At 37.0% G+C, this 17,740-nt stretch overlaps 1 protein-coding gene across 1 annotated transcript in view; it reads left to right on the forward strand.

Moving 5' to 3' along the window:
* The window catches only part of SCEL (sciellin), an 86,097-nt gene that overhangs the window by 41,172 nt on the left and 27,185 nt on the right, over positions 1–17,740 (forward strand). Inside the window, exons 11-19 of the mRNA XM_054586703.1 lie at positions 3,037–3,081; positions 4,257–4,316; positions 4,617–4,676; positions 6,864–6,923; positions 8,026–8,085; positions 12,991–13,050; positions 13,679–13,738; positions 14,621–14,680; positions 17,471–17,519. Of these exons, the coding sequence (XP_054442678.1) occupies positions 3,037–3,081; positions 4,257–4,316; positions 4,617–4,676; positions 6,864–6,923; positions 8,026–8,085; positions 12,991–13,050; positions 13,679–13,738; positions 14,621–14,680; positions 17,471–17,519 (514 nt within the window). The remainder of the gene's footprint in view (positions 1–3,036; positions 3,082–4,256; positions 4,317–4,616; positions 4,677–6,863; positions 6,924–8,025; positions 8,086–12,990; positions 13,051–13,678; positions 13,739–14,620; positions 14,681–17,470; positions 17,520–17,740) is intronic.

Genomic DNA, 17,740 nt, shown 5'->3' on the forward strand with positions numbered 1-17,740 from the left:
AAATTCCCTACATTCAATACCAAATTAAATTACTTCCTTTCTGTAGTTTCCGGATACTCTGACTTTGTTTATGCCATTCTGCCCAATGGCAGCCTTTTCCAGCCTCCAGATCCCCACACCAATCCATCCAAGGCCTGCCTATTTTTCAAGATCCAAATCAAATATCACCTCCTCTGTGAAGTCTTCCCTGAGTGCTCTAGTGAGATGTGACTACTGTTTCTCTAGGCTATTAGAGCTCCACTATTTTTATTTTATGACAACTCATCATATTTGGTGCTATTTCATGTTATTTATGTAAATGTCTCATCGTCTCTATCATCTTTTAAATCTCTTAGAGCATATTTTTTTCTTACTCATCATATGTCATTTACTGAGTCTGGCCTGATGCTTTGTACAAAGTAGGTGTTTATAAAGTAGAGCATGGTAAAATAATGATGAGCAGTGAGAAAACCTCGGGTATAAATATTTCATAGTTTAAATCCCCTGCCTACAAATTTTTCTTGCTTCCTGGAATTTGGCAATATTTAGAGTGTTATTAGGGATTGCAGTTTCAGTCAAAAAACTGGAGGGAAAAACAGAGGCAACATTTGGCTCTTCTGTGCAAGTTCATAAACAGAAGAGGAGCTCTGAATCCAGAGAGGACTCTAGAAAGTATCTGAAGGTTTCATCCCCGTTCCTTCTCTCATCTAAGTACCTAGATCTCTAATTTTCTTCATTGATTTTTGTTTGAGGTAATATTTTGTTTTTAATAGGGATTTAAAATAGTTTTTGGTGGGTGAAAGGGATGTTTAAGAGAGAGAGATAAGTGAGTGACACTGAAGAGAAATCACGGTTTGTTGGAAGTCAAACAGAAAGAGTGAGATCTGCGGGGAGTTGGACGTTGCTGTCCACTCCCCCTGGCCACGAGGCACCAGTCCCACAGCTGTGTGTGTTCTCCCCCCGGGAGCCAGGGGCTGAGGGGGGCCAGGGAGAATGTCTGCTGCATCAATAGCTGAGTATTGTTCCTGCGGGACATTCGTAGGGACTAGAAATAGCTTTATTTATCCCGGCTGCTCTTTGTGATGTTCCTTTGTGAAATGGGCTGTTACTCTTATCTGATTAAGAGCACATTTAATTTATTGCAAATGCAATGGTGAAACTTAATATCCAAAGCTTTCATCAATGTAAGGCCATTTTAAAAGCGGAACTTCTTCATTCAGGATGCAATCTCCATTTTATTTAATTTACCACAGAGTGTCTTCTCATGATTTATGCTAATGTTCTTGTGATAAACACGAGCAACCCCCAATCCCGATAATCTCATCACTGTGACTCATAGCAGTCAGAAAGGTGTGTGGCTAAAATTTACAGGATTCTTAGCTTTGCTCTTTCCCTTGGGGACATGGACAGATCCACAGCCTCCGAGTTGGGAGGTAGGATTTCAAGCAAGCAGAGACAATGGGGCATTGTGTCAGGGAACCGGGTAATGTTTGCCCCACACAAGGACAAAACATTAATCAAGTTTTTTCACAGTTAGTAACTGTTCTGTTTCAGTATTTTTTTCCCTCAGTCTTCAATACTACCATCAAACACCGAAAGCATTCATGTGACAGCTGATTTAACGTGCCCTGAAGGGTCTCTAAGGGGACTGCACCAATAGCTATCCTGTTGCTACCTTGTGTCAGGCATCTTCAAAACACAAAAGTGACTCAGCAACTGTCCCTCCATAAGGCTAAGCCAAATTCTTGGCATTTCTAAACGCAGTTAAAAATGAATATAGCAACAATTTATTAAATAAATATTTAGTATTGACTGGGACCTGTTTAATATAACGGCCAAAATTAATGTGTGGCTTGCCAGGCATCGTGATAAACACTTTATACTCATTAGCTTCTTGATTCTTTCCTGAGGTGGGTACAATTAGTATTCTTGCTCTACAGATGGGGAAGTCAAGGCAGTGAGAGGCTGGGTAACTCCGCCAGAGTCACCAACTAATAAGGGGTGAATCCTGCATTGGAATCCAGGGATCCCTCACTTGGGAGCCTGAATGTGTAACTACTGAGTTCCTGGGCCTCATGCCCAGTGATGGACACCAGTGATGAATCAATCAATCAATCAATCAATCAATAGAACTATTGAGAAAGTGTGAAAAACATATGATTCTAGATCAGGAAAAAGAGAGGACCAAGATCTGTGAATTGAAACACTAGATGAGGAACGCACGAGAAAAGGGGGCAAATAAGACAGGAAAGGATGTGCTGTGAGGAGTGAAGGGAAGCAAGACATGCATGAGGTTGCCCTCCTGGCGGGGAGGGCTAAGCTCATGTAGTTCTAAGGGATATCCTGGAAAACAGGGGATTTGCTTCAACAGGTTGCCCCTGAAGAAGCAGCCAGTAAAAGCTTTACAGTCCCTGAACACAGAGACAGGATACCGAGTTTAGCTGACCTAGACTGAGGTTGAGCAGAATTCAAGAAAGTAGTCAGACTTACCAATGAACAAGTGTTTTTCAATACCTGCTCTGGGCAAGCACGTTGTGCAAAAATAGAATCTATAATTAGTCAGGTATCTGCATTTTTTTATTCAATTAAAAACCAGTATTAAGCATCTACTGGATGAAAGACACTATATTAAAGACTGAAGAGGACCCAAGGTAAAATTCAGTTCTAAACTGTAAGTGGTGTGGGTGGGTGTTTATGTGTCTTTGTCCACGCTCACATATGTAGGAGTAGGGATATTAAAATGAGACAAGCGTGCAGTTGCTAAGTTAGATGTATAGTAATGTAATTGCCATAAAGGAGATGCAACAAAACAAAAGGCTGTAAGGATTCCAAAAACAGAGGGAGCCCTGTTGAGTTGAGAACTGGGAAAGATTTCATGGAGAAAGAGGTATTTGAGGACAGCTTTGAAGGAAAGACAAGATTTTCATGATCGATAAAGGTGAGACATGTGTTGTATTTCAGAGAATTTAGAAATGGTTGTTTTTAAGGGGAATCTGCCCTTTGACTCTGAGTAGGCTTTTACTGATGTGAGATTTTTTTTTTTTTCTCTTCCAAAAGTGAAGAATTGGATAATATCATCAAAATGAACAAAAGCTTGAATAGGTAAGATTTTTAAGCATTTATTTTTTTGCATTATTACAGAATTACATATTGTGACTTCTTCTGTATTTTCCATATTTGAGCCTGAGGACCCATGTTCTGGGCTAGTCAAAAGTGTCCTACAAATGTTGGAAAAAAAGCCGGCAGAAATCATCATCTCATCATTATTGGGAATGGTTATTACAATCCAAAGATTCTGGTATTAAAGTGCCTTTGATTTTCCTTCTCCACTTGTTTAGTAGAGCAGTTAGATAAATAACATTTCTCTTCCTGAAATATTAATATGTTAGTATGTAAACAGAGTTTGGTTTGTTCACTAAATGCTGTTAGTTTAACCATTACAAGACCCACTTACTATCTCAGTTAACATTATTTCCTCAATTTGAATCATTTATAATTGCATACTTTAAAAATTATAAAAATTGAGGTTTGTTTTAGAGATGTGTGGAATTTTAGTTACCTCTCTGTTCCTTTGCGTTCTAACATATTAAAGGGACAGGGACCAAAGGAAAGGAGAAACAAGGCAAATGTCAAACGAGTTCATTGATCAAGAGATGTGGCTCTCCTACTCTGTTTTGACCATAAGGATCCATATGATTGACTATCAACAACACACTTACATTTGCTGCTTTTTAGGTTTCTCATTTGTCGATATGAGGAGCAGGTATTAGTAGATCATGAAGCCCAGATCCCATGGCCTGTGGGGGCTGGGCCGGTGTAAATGAGCGAAGAAGGTTGGCTGGGTGAAGCCTAGGGCAATGCCCCACCCACAGAGCCCAGCTGTTTTGTCAGTTCCAGCTGATTGCTGTCCGGTGAGAATTGGAGCCACATTGCAGCACAATTTCAGGAGGCCCTGGAAATTTAGATTTGTTTCACGGCCATCTCGTACAATAAATATTGGCTCACACTGAAAACAAAAACACTCCATGAATCCAAACAAAACGTCTGTGTGCCTACTATGGGTGTGTACCCCCAACTTGTAACTTTTATTTCAGTTGCACTGCAGTTTAAATTTTGTGTCTATGAAAATATCTGTTTGGAATAAAGCAATTTCAAAAATTGGGCCTCATCTTTCCCAAGAAGTTTCTATTTCCTGTCTTAGATGTGAACTGGTCTATGTTTCTATAAAGTATCCATTATTACCACTGACAAGGTGCTTTTTTTTAATACATTTGAAGAAATCAAGGTCTTGATGGCATCTTCAGAACAACACCTAAGGCAGAGCAAGTAGAGAAACGGTAAGTTCATCTGTCTCTAACCTGAAGATATGATCTCCCAGATTGCCTGTTTTATTTTTTCACACATTAGCTGGGAGGGAGTTGTATTCCTCTGGCATGAAAATGTACTAGCTGATGGGGTAGCACCCTCAGTGCCGAACAATTAGTTCAAACATAATTGCTCAGAAGGATCTCTGCTCTTATATTCACTAAGTAAATGAGCAATTCATGAAGAATGTAAACTGTATCTGACCTTGCAAGGCACCACGCAATTTTATTTCAATATGCAGTTTATAATTTGAATTTCTTTCTGTTTTACAGAGCCCAAAGCCTGGAAAGCCTCATCTTTCTGAATACCCAGGCAAACAAAGATGGCAAAAGGTGAGGTCTGATTAAGACCCTTACAGGCTTCTTTGACTGCGTCCTAAACTGTATACCTTCTCCTTGGGGAGACCCCTTGCTCAGAGCAAGGGTCAGGAAGGCTGGTGGGCTCGGACCCCAGTCACGGTCAGGAGATGGGTGGATATTCTGGGCTGGCTCGGCCACCACTATCAATCTGGGTGACCCAGGGCAAGTCACTTAAGCTCTGGGGATCTCTGTTTTCTTATTCCATAAACTAAAGGGTACTACCTAGATGGCCTCCAAGTTCCCTCTTAAACCTAAAAAATGGAAGCAATCCAGTTAGTGAAAATAGTGTACAATAGGCCTGTTTATGAACTAAGTATGTTTTTTATAAGAAATTTGATGCTGGGAACGTAGCCCTTTACCACTGAAATCTTTGTAATATACTAAGTCCATTTTCAGTTGGAATCTTGGTTGAGTCACAAAAAATATATTTGTAAATATCTCAAAGTTGACAACCGTGGTTTTATTTATTTTATTAATGAATAATCAGTAACTGAACTGATAGCATTTAAGAGATTAAGTTATAGTTCTAGACACTTACTGATATATTAGGAAATTTTCTTGACTTATGTTACTGATATTATTTTTTCATGTTGAAAGAAACCAAACTCTTGAGTTTCATTAAAGGAAATCCTAGAACAGTCAAGAATGAGAAAGTGGAAGGATTTATGAGATCTCTGTGTTTTCTGCCGATTGGTTATTTACCTTGTATTGGGTTAGTCATTAAGTTTGCCTTCCTAACATGATAATTATTTCTATTGTTTGGTGATCTTTAATAATGATTTACTTGCACCAGCCTGGGAACAGAATGGTATTGTAGCTTTCTATGCCTCCTTTTGCAGATGCGTTCCCAACTTTCTGTAACGTAGAACACTTAAAGTCCACTCGATGAAAGTGTTGGCAGTAATAATCCCAGACGCATTCAATGCTTGCTAACAATGTATTATTATAATGTAAATATGCAAGTATTATTACAGGTTAATTTTTTCCAAGTGGAGAACAGATGAGGTAGGATAATAGTCAATCCGCTGTAAGTAGTCATAGGAACTTTGCAGAGAGAGATGAGATTTCAGATATTTAAAAAATAAAGTTTGGAAAGTTTCTCAAAAGTAGCAGAAATAGGAACACTAGGGTGAGCAATACAAATGATCATTTTATGGGCTAGCAAGGAAGAGAAGTGATTTGTAATCTGGAATAAATTGATAGCATCTGGGCTTTGATGCAGGCATGACGATCTTGTTGGTATAGTAGGGGGAGTTCAGAGTTCCTTTTTCTTCTTCCCTACCCCCACTTCCATCTTCTTATATTGAAAGAAATTAAAATGTTAATAGTCTTATCACAGCAAAATCAGAGACAGATGAAAATTGCAAGAGGAAATACTTGGATAATTGGGGAATTGAAAGGGAATAGTTCTTATACTTCCTAAAAGTTTTAAGCTATTGACATGTGAAAATTTTATTGGTTATGGTCAATTTACATAAAGAACTGGGGCTGTCACAGAGATAGTTCCACCTTTCCAAGGTTACTTCAGAACCTTGGACTTTTTATTAAAAATGATTTCTCTAAGTCTGCAGCATGTTTAGATTTAAAATATTGATCATCTGACTTCCACCCCTGATATGAATGATTCTCATGTTTAAAGAAGACAATGTCTCACCCTGGCTGGTGTGGCTCAGTGGACTGAGCATCAGCCTATGAACTCCTTCATAGGGTTGTTGGTTCAACTCCTGGTCAGGGCACATGCCTGGGTTTCAGGCCATCCCTTGCACATTGGTGTTTTGTTCCTTCTCTTCCTCCCTTCCCCCTCTCTAAAAATAAATAAATACAACATTAAAAAAAAGGACAACAATATCTTTAAAAATGTATTCAAGTTAGCTTCCCACCGATAAAGGACAAAGAAAGAAAGAGCTGGAGGGGACTTTAAACTGATTTAATCATACCCGAATGATGGTTGGGACCTTACTATTAGGATAGTATATCTTGTCAGCATTTTGCATGAGTAGAGTCACTTGAATTAAATATTTCTAAGGACTTCTAATGCCTTAGATACTGCTAACATCATACTCCTGTTGTGGGAAATCTGCTGTTGTCAGTAAGAGATTGAACTGTTCTTTCTCTCTCTCCGTTGCTTGCCTCCCCCTGTACCCACACAATGTTATAAAGAAACCAAGACCTTGGAAGTCTTACTAATCTTAATCAAAGGCCTGACAAAAATGAGAAAGGGTAAGTAAAATTCCTAACTTGATGGGGCTCTCTTTTTTTTTCAGGTTAGCTTTTTACACCTCATTAAAAATGAGAGGATTAGGTTTTCCTCTATCACAGATGAAGGTGCACATGTATAAGGGACCCACAGACAAAGACAAAGGCGGGAGAGAGGGAGGATTGAGTGTGGGAGGCAGGGGTGGGGGGGGAGAGTAATGGGAGGGATATGGGAACAGCTGTGACTGAACAACAATAACAAAAACAAAACAAATAAACAAAAGCTCTAAAAAAAAAAAGGCAATAGCAATATGCAAAGGAATAGGGATGAATGCTGTTTCCATAGGACCACATATTTGAGGGGCATTGAAGTAAGTTCAGGAAACCTGCTGCATAATCTCTTATTGTATATTTTCTTAAACAATTTAAAAATGAGCCAAATTTTACATTTAAATTAAGAAATATAAAGGACAAAATTGCAAAATGAGAGGTATGTTAGCAAGTTTTTCTTAAGTGATTTATAACAAGTACTCCTGAGGAAATTAATCAAGATAAGCTAAGGATAATTACATCAAAGGTTTTTCTGGTCATTTGGCCTTGGAAACCTCTGACACCCTTTCAGGGATACTCTTGTTTATACAGATTTCAGATAAAATTCAGATCAGACCTAACTGTCATAAAGTGTTCATGGTTTTCCAAAGAAACCAAGATCTCATAATAGTTATCAAAGCAAAAGCCAGGGCAGAGAAAACTAACAGAGAATGAGAACTGCTTTGGTGTTCCTGAATCTTGGTTATTCACTGTGACTTCTTCTCAGTGATATATTGGGGGGTCCCATCTTTAGGTTTACCTTCTCTCTTCCCTGTCTGATCCCTGAGACCCTGACCTTCATTTTGGAGAGTCCATAGTACATTCTGTGTGAATTCACATTTACATATTGCCCAACTGAATCCAAAAAGATTCAACTATATTATTTATAGGCAATTTTTATAATAAAAGAGAACTTAATATCAGTAAAATTATTTTCTCAAATATCTTGAGGTAATCACTAACAATATGAAATATATAGATATATATCTGTATGCACATACACACACACTTTGAAACTGATCTGAACTTTTTTAAGAGATGAAGTCTTTGATAATGTTATCAAAATGAATTTCAGAAGAAGTGAAAATACCACTGGGTAAGACTGATAAGTGCCTTAAATCTGATTTCTGTGACAATAAGATAAAATGATTTGGCATTTTAACTTTGCAAACATATTTTATTAGCATGGATTTGGACAATAACTATGGGTCATAGGACCTTCTCCCCTTGCTCTAAAATAAATCACTTATTTTTGAAGAATTGTCCCGATGTTGCATTTTCTCCCCGATTTTGGACTTTGATCAGTTTTTAAGGCTGAGTTACTGAATTGAATTTCCTGTGTTTAAAGAAAGCACAGTCTAGATAATGTTTTCAAAGTGGCTCTCCAAAATGACAAAGCTAGCCAAGAGCAAGGTTTGACTCAAACGCTTGTAAATCAGCTTCTCTAAGGACGATGGTCTCAGAAGGCAGCCCGGGCAAGGCCGGGCAGGGACGCGCTCTGGACGCAGGAGAGCCTCGCACTCCTCCTCCGGCGTGAGGAGGCGGCAGCAGCGCTCAGTGCTGGTGCTCTTGCCGTCCTCTTTGGTCCCTTATGGGTTCAGGGTCTGCCCCTTTTGGAATTGCCCGATGTGTTTTCCTGACGGGAATGTACGTGCTCTTAGAAATGCGCCATTAATTTTTCCACCATCTAAGGGTTTTTTTGGTCCTTTATAACTCACCATAACCCAATTATATTTAAAAGGGTTGAGTTGGGGGAATGTTTGGATTTATTTGAGAGCATATATTCTTATCATTTTAAAATATTTACTATTAATAACAGTTTTGATATTTTAAACATTATTATTATTATTAACATTACTCTTATCTAAAAATAGAATAGGTGATTGTATCTGATTTATTGAGTAGAAATTTATATTCTGACTAGATCCAGTATAAAAATTTATCTAACTTCAGTGCTGACCATTTGGGGTCTTCTAACAAGATGTATCTGACAGCAAAGTTGATTTTTTTTAAATAACAAGTTTCACGTGTACTTAAGTATTTTGAGAACAAAACAGAAAACATGTTTCTTGTTAATGAAAAAGGCAACTTAAATGGTTTTCAGCTCAGGATGTAAGAAACTTTTCACTTGCATTTAGAGCTTAAAAAATTACAATGATAGAGAATTTGTATATTTACTACTTAATTTTTCTGATCATTGTTCACTTGATTAGTATTTTATTTAAACAATATTCATTAAAATGTATTTATTTTCTCAAAGGAAACAAGACCTCTTTGGGCATACTAAAGTGAATCCTGAAATAAATAAAAATATCAATAGGTAAGGTATTTGAAGCATTTTCCCTCCCTTTGTCTGGCATTTGAAAGCTAATTAGCATTCTGAGTGTTTGTATTCAAGAGAATAAATTGAAATTCAGGCCAAAACAGACCTCTCTTTTCCTGAAACACATCATATTAGGCATTTCTATTTAACTGATACACAGAAATGATCTCTTGCATTTTATTCTTAGGTTTTCTGTCAGGTAGATTTTGCAATATTAAATGGGAATTTTGACTGATGTCTTCTGAGCAAAGTGATTTATTTCTATGTGTGTATGTACATATGTATAAGGAGTACATGTATATACAGAGCGGGATGAAAATAGCTTTGTTTACAATTCATGTGAAAAGTAATACAATTGTTAATAAATACTAATGCAAGAATAAGCTATGTTTTGCTTACTCGCAAATGTAAACCTACTTTTGCCTCACCCTGTACATATATGTATGTATGTATATGTAAGGAGTGTGTCTAAGTTTATGTATATGTATTAATTAGGGTTCTTCAAAGAAACAGAACTAATAGGATATAGATAGATGATAGATAAATAGATGAGAGATAGATATGGTGGGGGAGAGAGAAACGTATTATAAGGTATTGGCGCATGCTGAGAAGTCTCAAGATCTGTATTTAGCAAGCTGGAGACCTAGATCAGCCCATGGCGTCCAAGTCGAAGTCTGGAGCCATGAGGAGCAGGAGAGCTAAGGCTGTCAGTTCTAGTCCATGGGCAGGAGAAGGCCACAGATGCAGATCAAGCAGCCAGGCACGTGGTGTCCCCTTTCACTCATTTTGTTCCATTCAGGACTTCAGCTGATTGGGTGGGGCTTTCTCATGGGAGGACTATCTGCTTTACTCATTCTACAGATTCAATGGTTAATCTCATCCAAAAATCCCCTCACAGACACACCCAAAATGATGTTTGGCCAGATACCTGGGCCCAGTCAATTTCAAACATGAAATTAACCATCACAATGTGTGCATACACATGTGTGTATGTATAAGTAGTGCGTGTGTATGTGTAAGTGGTATATATGTATAAGTGTATGTATGTGGGTATGTAAGTAGTATATGTGTGTATATATGTGCACTGTCCTCACATGTGTAGTGCTTTATTTGTAGTGTAGTATTTGTGTGCTGCATGTTTTATGTGTATGAAGTGTGGTGTGTGTTTAAGACAAAGAGCTTAACAAAGTGTACCTCACTGAGAGTTCTCCGACCCATGAATTGTCAAGTAAATCTTGAAGGCTAATATCCTCTTGATTTTAATTTTTAAGAAAGCAGATGGAATATATTTGAAACTGAGCTTGTTGGCATGTTGCTGGAAACAGTGTACCAGATAATTCCACGTGGTTTTAGTTGAACTCTTTTCCGTTCGGTTAACTCAGCACATGATATTATTAGACTCTGAAATGTGTCACTGATGCCTGGAGGCCCTGTCGGCAGAGCCAGGGCTCGGCCAGCTGGGGCCCTGCCTGTCAGGCTGTCCTGTTCTCAGTGGCCTGGCTGGCCGCTGGTCCAGAAACTTGTACAATTTTGCATCCAACAGACTGAAAAGAAAGATTGATTTCCTTGGCTGCTTGCAGGTTCAGAGAGGTAACTTGAGGTAGTGAATGGGAGCAAGGAATCCAAAAACCCTGGGCGCAGATTCTGCCTCTGTCACCAAATAGCTGTGTCCCTGTTCCTCAATGTACTCATCAGCAAAATAGGGATCATAATACTATCATGCCTAGCACATAGTAACTTAGCAGTAATAAAGATCAGGTGACTTTATGTTTTCTTAATGATTTAGATACTGTTCAAATATATAATTTATTTTGACTCTAAAAAATATCCATGTTTTCCTTTCTGATTTTTATTAAAGAGAGTATTTCAAATCATCACCTATTGTTTTTCTTATGTTGGTATGTGTGTGTGTATCCACATGCCTATGTGTGCACATGTACACATATGTACAAAAGTTCTTGTGGATTCATGTGTGTATGGTTATGTGTGCGCTATCCTGTAGATCTTTTAAAAGTAACATAAAGATTATGTTCCCTCCCTTATTAAAGACTCAGTACTATCACATTTTAGGAAGAATAAAATTCTCATCCTTTGCTATGGCCTTTTACTTGTTCAATGAAGTTTAGCCAAGTTGATCGTTTTTCTATTCCAGGCTCATTCCTGCCTTGTTGACTTGATGAACTTTGAAATTTTAATAACCTTATGCTGATTTGTACTTTGTTTAATATGTTTAAAGAGATCAAGGTCTTTGCAATATATTCAAAGCAAACCCCACAACCAATACAAATATTACAAGGGAGGAATTACAATACTTATCATTGTGTTTTTGGTGTTTTTTTTTTTTTTTGAATACTCAAATCTGGACATAGAATCCTAGGAATTTTTATTTTCAGTCACTGGCATTTAAATCTCTCATACTTTGTTTACACAAAAAACAACTAAGTTAAAAAAATCAACAAGGAGTATTCTGGAGTAGAATGGTTATTTGTCGGGTTAATTCATTATTTATATGAAAAATGTTCAAATTCTTTTTGCTGCTTTTAGCCTGGGTATAAACATTCTCAGACATTTGGATACAAGTAAAAACTTGAGTTAACATCTGGTGGCTTCCATATATCTGTATCTTTGGTATATAGACATAAGCACAGAGCTTTAAGATATGATCATAGTAGGGCCACAGGTCATGGAGAAATGGTAAGAAAAGCAAAATTCCATTAAGATCAGAAGGAGATATATTAAAGGGTAACGATGAAGTACTGACATGTTTTCAGTGAATACATAGAGTTTTATATTACAGTAAATATAGTTTACATTTCAGAACTCCATAGATTTTAATCTTTTTATTGTTTGTTGCCAACACAGAACGAGCCAAAATTTGTACTTTTAACACACAGCTATAAGTACGAGAAGCAGATACCAAGTTGTATATGATGGACTTCAACAAACTAGTATATTAATCTTAATTCATTGCTCTGAATAGGAAACTTGCTAATGAATGTCATTTACATAATATATAAAAGTTGATTTGAAAGTCCAACAACGTGTTCGAGGTTGATATTAAAAAGGTGCCTTTCTGGCCCTGGACAGTTGGCTCTGTTGCTTGGAGTGTCATCCCATACACCAAAAAGTTTCAGGTTCTTCCCTAGTCAGGACAGATACCTGGGTTGCAGGTTCAATCCTCGGTGGGGGTGTGTATGGCAGAGAATGGGAGACTACAGATCCATATTTCTCTCTTACATCAATGTTTCCCTCTCTCCTCTCTTTCTCACCCTTCCTTGCTCTCTAAAAATCAATAAGTATATCCTCAGAGGAGGAGAAAAAAGAGGATATCTTCTGGAATTTTCCATGAGATGTATATACAGTCTACCAGTCTACTACAAAATGTTCAGTGAACCTGGCAAAGGTTAAGCATGTAGCATTATAAATCATTACAGAAACAGAGTCCTGGAACAGTATCTGCTACTGGTATAATGGCTCCAAGATTAAAATATTGTCTAATGAGTTTTAGATATGTACAAATCCCTACATTCTCTTTGAACTCAGTCTTCAACTCTTTGACATGATCTCAGTCTTCAACTCTTTGACATGATCTCAGTAAGTGTTTATACTGTTTCTGAATTTTAATAAGTAATTTTACCCACTTGCTATTAACCTCATCATTTCTTTAATATTTTAAAGGGGCCAGAGTCTTGACAACCTCAACCAAGTGACCCATGAGGTAAACAGAAGTAACTCAGGGTGAGGATTATGTCTTATTTTTCTTCCTTTGCCATTGGCACCAGCTTGTAGCACTCATCAGAGACACTGTGTTGAAAAATGTTTGGACTGGAATCAGAAAGTTTGGACTCCATTATTTGCCACGTGGGTGCCTTGAACATGCTGCACTTGGGCTTCTTTAGTTATAAAATAAGGACAATAATGTTCCTTCCACCTTTGTCACTTGATTATTTTAAGAATCAAGTAAACTAATGGATATACAATTCTTTTAAAGAAAAAATGCACTATAAATGTAAATTATGGACAAAATATACTATAGCTACAGTATTAGATAGAATACTTAGAGGGGCCAGGTGAGAGTGTTTGGCAAATCACTATATAATTTCTGAACTTATTTTTTAAAAACTCAATCTTGCCTATTTTTATGGTTTTATTTTGAGGGTAAATAGACTGAGCCAGTGTGTCAATGATTTGTAAAGAGGTTAAATTTTTTACTCTTTTAAATGAAGAACAAAGATTGCTATTAATTCAAATACCAAAACTTAATGGTATAATTCATCTTGGGGACATATATTCTTTAAATTAAAATACTTAATTGATTTAATTCCTTTTTTACTTACTGTGTGTTTGTTTGCTTTTTTGTTTAAAGTTCCAAAGACCTTGATAAGCTCATCAAAGTGAATCCAAGAACAGGAAAAAGTGTGCAAGGGTAAGACTTGATAAGCTGTTCTTTTTTGTTTCATGCTGACCAATGCTTAAAATAAAATTGAATCATAATTTCAGCTGACTGACACTGAACTCAATGAGAGGTCACGCAAAGCCATGTAACCTCCAAAACCTCGTATCTAAAATGTAAACAATTTTGGTCAATTAATAGTGAGTAGTTTTTCCAGAATAGACAGGGTGCTTTTATTATGGATTTATTTATTTTTTCTTAAGCAGAGGGATGACACGGGAGAGGGGAAGGAGAGCTGGGCTGGCGCCTCTAGCTGTGGGTCTGTCTGCCCTCAGTAACTCTGTGAAGGGCACTGGCCACTTCCCCTGTTTGGGCTTCAGTTTTCTCATCCTCGAAGTGAGGAAGTTAGAGCACGTTCTCTCTAGTTACTCCAAAACTAATTCCATTCCTATGCCCCAGTGAGACAGCTGGAGTGATGGAAAGTGTGTGCACTCTGGAGTTAGGCTGCTTAGCTTTGCATTTCAACCCTGCCACTCTTAGCCATGTGGGCAACTCTTAATCCTTCTGCGCCTCAGTTTTTCCCTTTGTGAAATTGGGCTGATAGTTCTTCCTAGGGCGTAGAATTGGCATAGGAATTAAATCACACAAATTGTGTATCACTTAGAACAGTGCCTGGCACGTCACAAATTTTCCAAAAGCATTAGTTATTGTTTATTATTTCTATGCAGTTATAGTTAGGTCCAAAATTTATATATTCAATCAGCACAGAAAAACTCCAACCCTTTGAGATGATCTCTGTTTTAATAAGTATCTCATAGTAAAATATTTTTACAATAAAAATGTTTCTAAGTTTTAATAAATACTTGCAACCACATGATGTAAATTGCCATTGATATGATCATTTCTGCCTTAAAGGGGCCAAGGCCTTGAGAGTCTCATCAAAGTGGCTCCTGAATCCAACAGAACTAACCGAAGGTGAGACCCATAGAACTCTCCCTATTTTCCCCTCTTTTTTCCTACTCAACTTAAAAAACATGATAAAATTCATTGTCCCGTCACAGAGGCAGCCACTGAGGGGACCCGGAATCAACAACTCTGGGTCAGCAATCTGGCTGTGAGCTTTAGAGCAGGAGAGAGAATTCTTTAAAGTATCTCTTACCAGTATGGGATTTGAGTTCCATGCTTGGAGTTCCCTCAGAATAAATCGGGATTGCCCGTGAGATGGAACATCGCCCCAGAACAATTTCCTAGAGCTGAGCGGTCTAAAGAAGTTTCATGTGAAGAAAATTTCTCCTTCTTCCTCCCTCATTTATTCCCATCTCCTTTCTGTCTATCACTCAAAAACCTAAAGTTGGGAGATCATTTTAAAAAAAAAAAATTAGCCTTAGTTCATTGAAACAATAAGGATGACACCAAAAAAATGGCATATGTCTTTTATATAAATACAATTTTCTCTAAGGCACATCATTTTAAGTAATCAAAAAGATGGCAAAACCAAGAAGCTATAATTATATATTGTTATGGTAGTTTGAACATGAGTTAAATATGAAAGATACTAAAGAATAAATCTTCCTGATAGATTTCCTATCTTACTTCGCATATAGGAACGCTCTTATTTACACTCTGTAGCTATCATATAAAATTGCTTAGCCTAGCCCTGGCCAATGAGGCTCGGTTTGTTAGAGTGTCATCGTGTTACCCGGTCGGAGCACATGTGCAGGTTGCGGGTTGATTCCGGATCCAGGTGTGTACAAGAGGCAACCAATCGATGCTTCTCTCTCACATCGAGGTTTCCTCCTCTCCCTCCCTCTCTCTCTAAAAAGCAATAAAAAAAAATGTCCTTGAATGACGATAAAGAAATAAAATAAAACACATTTTCTTAGATAGATCAGGGTCAGCGACTTTTGCTTAAAAGCCTTCTAGATAGTAAATATTTTGGGTGTGGGGGGGCCAAAGCAGTCTCTGTCCTGACCAGTCAACCAACAGCCACAGATACCGCATTATAAAGAATGGGCGTGGCTGTGCTCCAATAACCCTTTATTTACAAAACCAGAGACTGCAGGCTGGATTTAGTTTGCGGACCATAGTTTACAGACCCTGGGATGAGACCGCATTTTATGTGAGTGGAAGAGAAAAATCAGTTCTGAATGTAGTTGGGATGGCTTCCAAAACATAGCCAGCTGCCCACCCATCCTCACCCTTTGCATATATTTTCATTCACTTTAGGGTTACCCCAAAATTTCATTATTCTATTATCTGAATATTTAGTGCTAAATTGTCCTTAGATTTTTTTCATCAAATAAGAATATAATGTTACTGTCATTTACTGAGGGTCAGATGCTGAATCTAGAGACTGTGTAATACTTTATATTGCCGATTAAGATTCAGTGAAAGATAGCTCTCCCTTGTCCGTCTTCCAAGAGGACTTAGTTTCTAGAGCTTCGGGTGACCTTAATTACATGATCTTTCCCGTGTAGTGTTTGAGCCTTTATTTTAGTAGCTGCATCCTACCATATATCGCATTAGGTCATGTGTCCATCTCTTCCACTTGACAATGAAATTTTTGAGCTAAGAGAATATTTACTGACTATGCAGTCTTGGACAAATGGCTTTAATGCCCTTTATGCCTCAGTTTCTTTACCTGTAAAGTGAGGATTTTAAGAGTTACCTTCCTTAAGAGTTACCACAAAAATTAGATAAAATCAAGTTCATAAAGCACTCAGTGATCAAGTACTTACCAGGCATTATCTATTGGTGTTATTGTTTCTGTTATAACTTTTCTTCTTTGTTGGATCCCTATAGCACTACTCGATGACTAATTCAAAGTAGATATAGATAGCAAAGAAATTTTCCTATTATGTTGAAACTTATGAAATTACTGACATTCATCCATTTTTGCCATCAAATCCCATGCCATTTTTGGCATGGGATTGCCATCAAATGACAATTCCATGGAGTTCAACATAGTGTGCATGGGAGGATAGGTACATGATAAAATGAGTTTAGAGATTAATCCTAAAAACGAGTTAAGTGATATAAGCCTTTCTGATCATTTTTCTCCTCAAGATATATAACATATTGTCCTCATAATGAAGTGTATTATGTTAGGCTTCTTGTTCAGGTTTTTTGGTATTAGGGTTTGTATGAGAGCCCAGTGTAATATTAGAAATGTCCCTTTCGAGCTATGGTTGTCTAGTTAAGTGTTTAGAATAAAAACAAGTTATATAATCTGAAGTCTTACTAGTCCTGATTTAGCATTGCATGAAGTGTGATTCTGAAGTGATTTCATTTATATCTTGCAGTAGTCTCAATATTACATATTCATGTTATGTATATAGTCTACATGCCTTAGAATCAGAAAATATCTCTATTTTTTTTAAGAAAGGGAGGGAAATAAGGAACACAGAAATGATGAGCAATTTTATATTTTTCTTTTATCCATTAATACCTCCAAAAAATGCTAAATGCTAATTCTACTACAAAAATACAATATGGACAGTAAGGAATTTATGAGTAATTTAAATATAAGGTTGTCTTTAAAGAAATAAGAATAAAATGAAAATGAATTTTCATATGTACAAAATTATGCAAGAAATGAATTAATAGTAGCAATCTGCTTTTCCCTAGGGGGAAAAAGAGATTCAAGTAATGATGAAATTTTAAATTAGCAATGATCATTTAAATAAATATTAAGATTGAAAAAAATATAAAAATTGTTGATTGTAGTTGTTTTACCAGCTAATAAACCTTACATCATTGTTAGAGGCACCAAGACCTAAACAATCTTATCAAAGTGATCCCCTCAGCAAACAAAAGTTAAGCTTAATAGGATTATTCAGGACTCCTGAACAAGTCTCCAATTTATGCGAAAAAATAAGATTGTTTGTCTGAGGACATTTTGAAAGGGGACATGAGAAAAAAGAAAACAAATTGGTTTGTTGATATGTAATTATACTGTGTAATTTTTTCTTTTAGTATTGTTTCCACTTATTTCATTAGAATATTGTTTAGGGTGATAATATTGAGGCTAATTCT

This window comes from Pteronotus mesoamericanus, unplaced genomic scaffold, assembly GCF_021234165.1.
Source record: "Pteronotus mesoamericanus isolate MK-2021 breed Mesoamerican mustached bat unplaced genomic scaffold, CSHL_Meso_final contig_94, whole genome shotgun sequence".
NCBI lineage: Eukaryota > Metazoa > Chordata > Mammalia > Chiroptera > Mormoopidae > Pteronotus > Pteronotus mesoamericanus.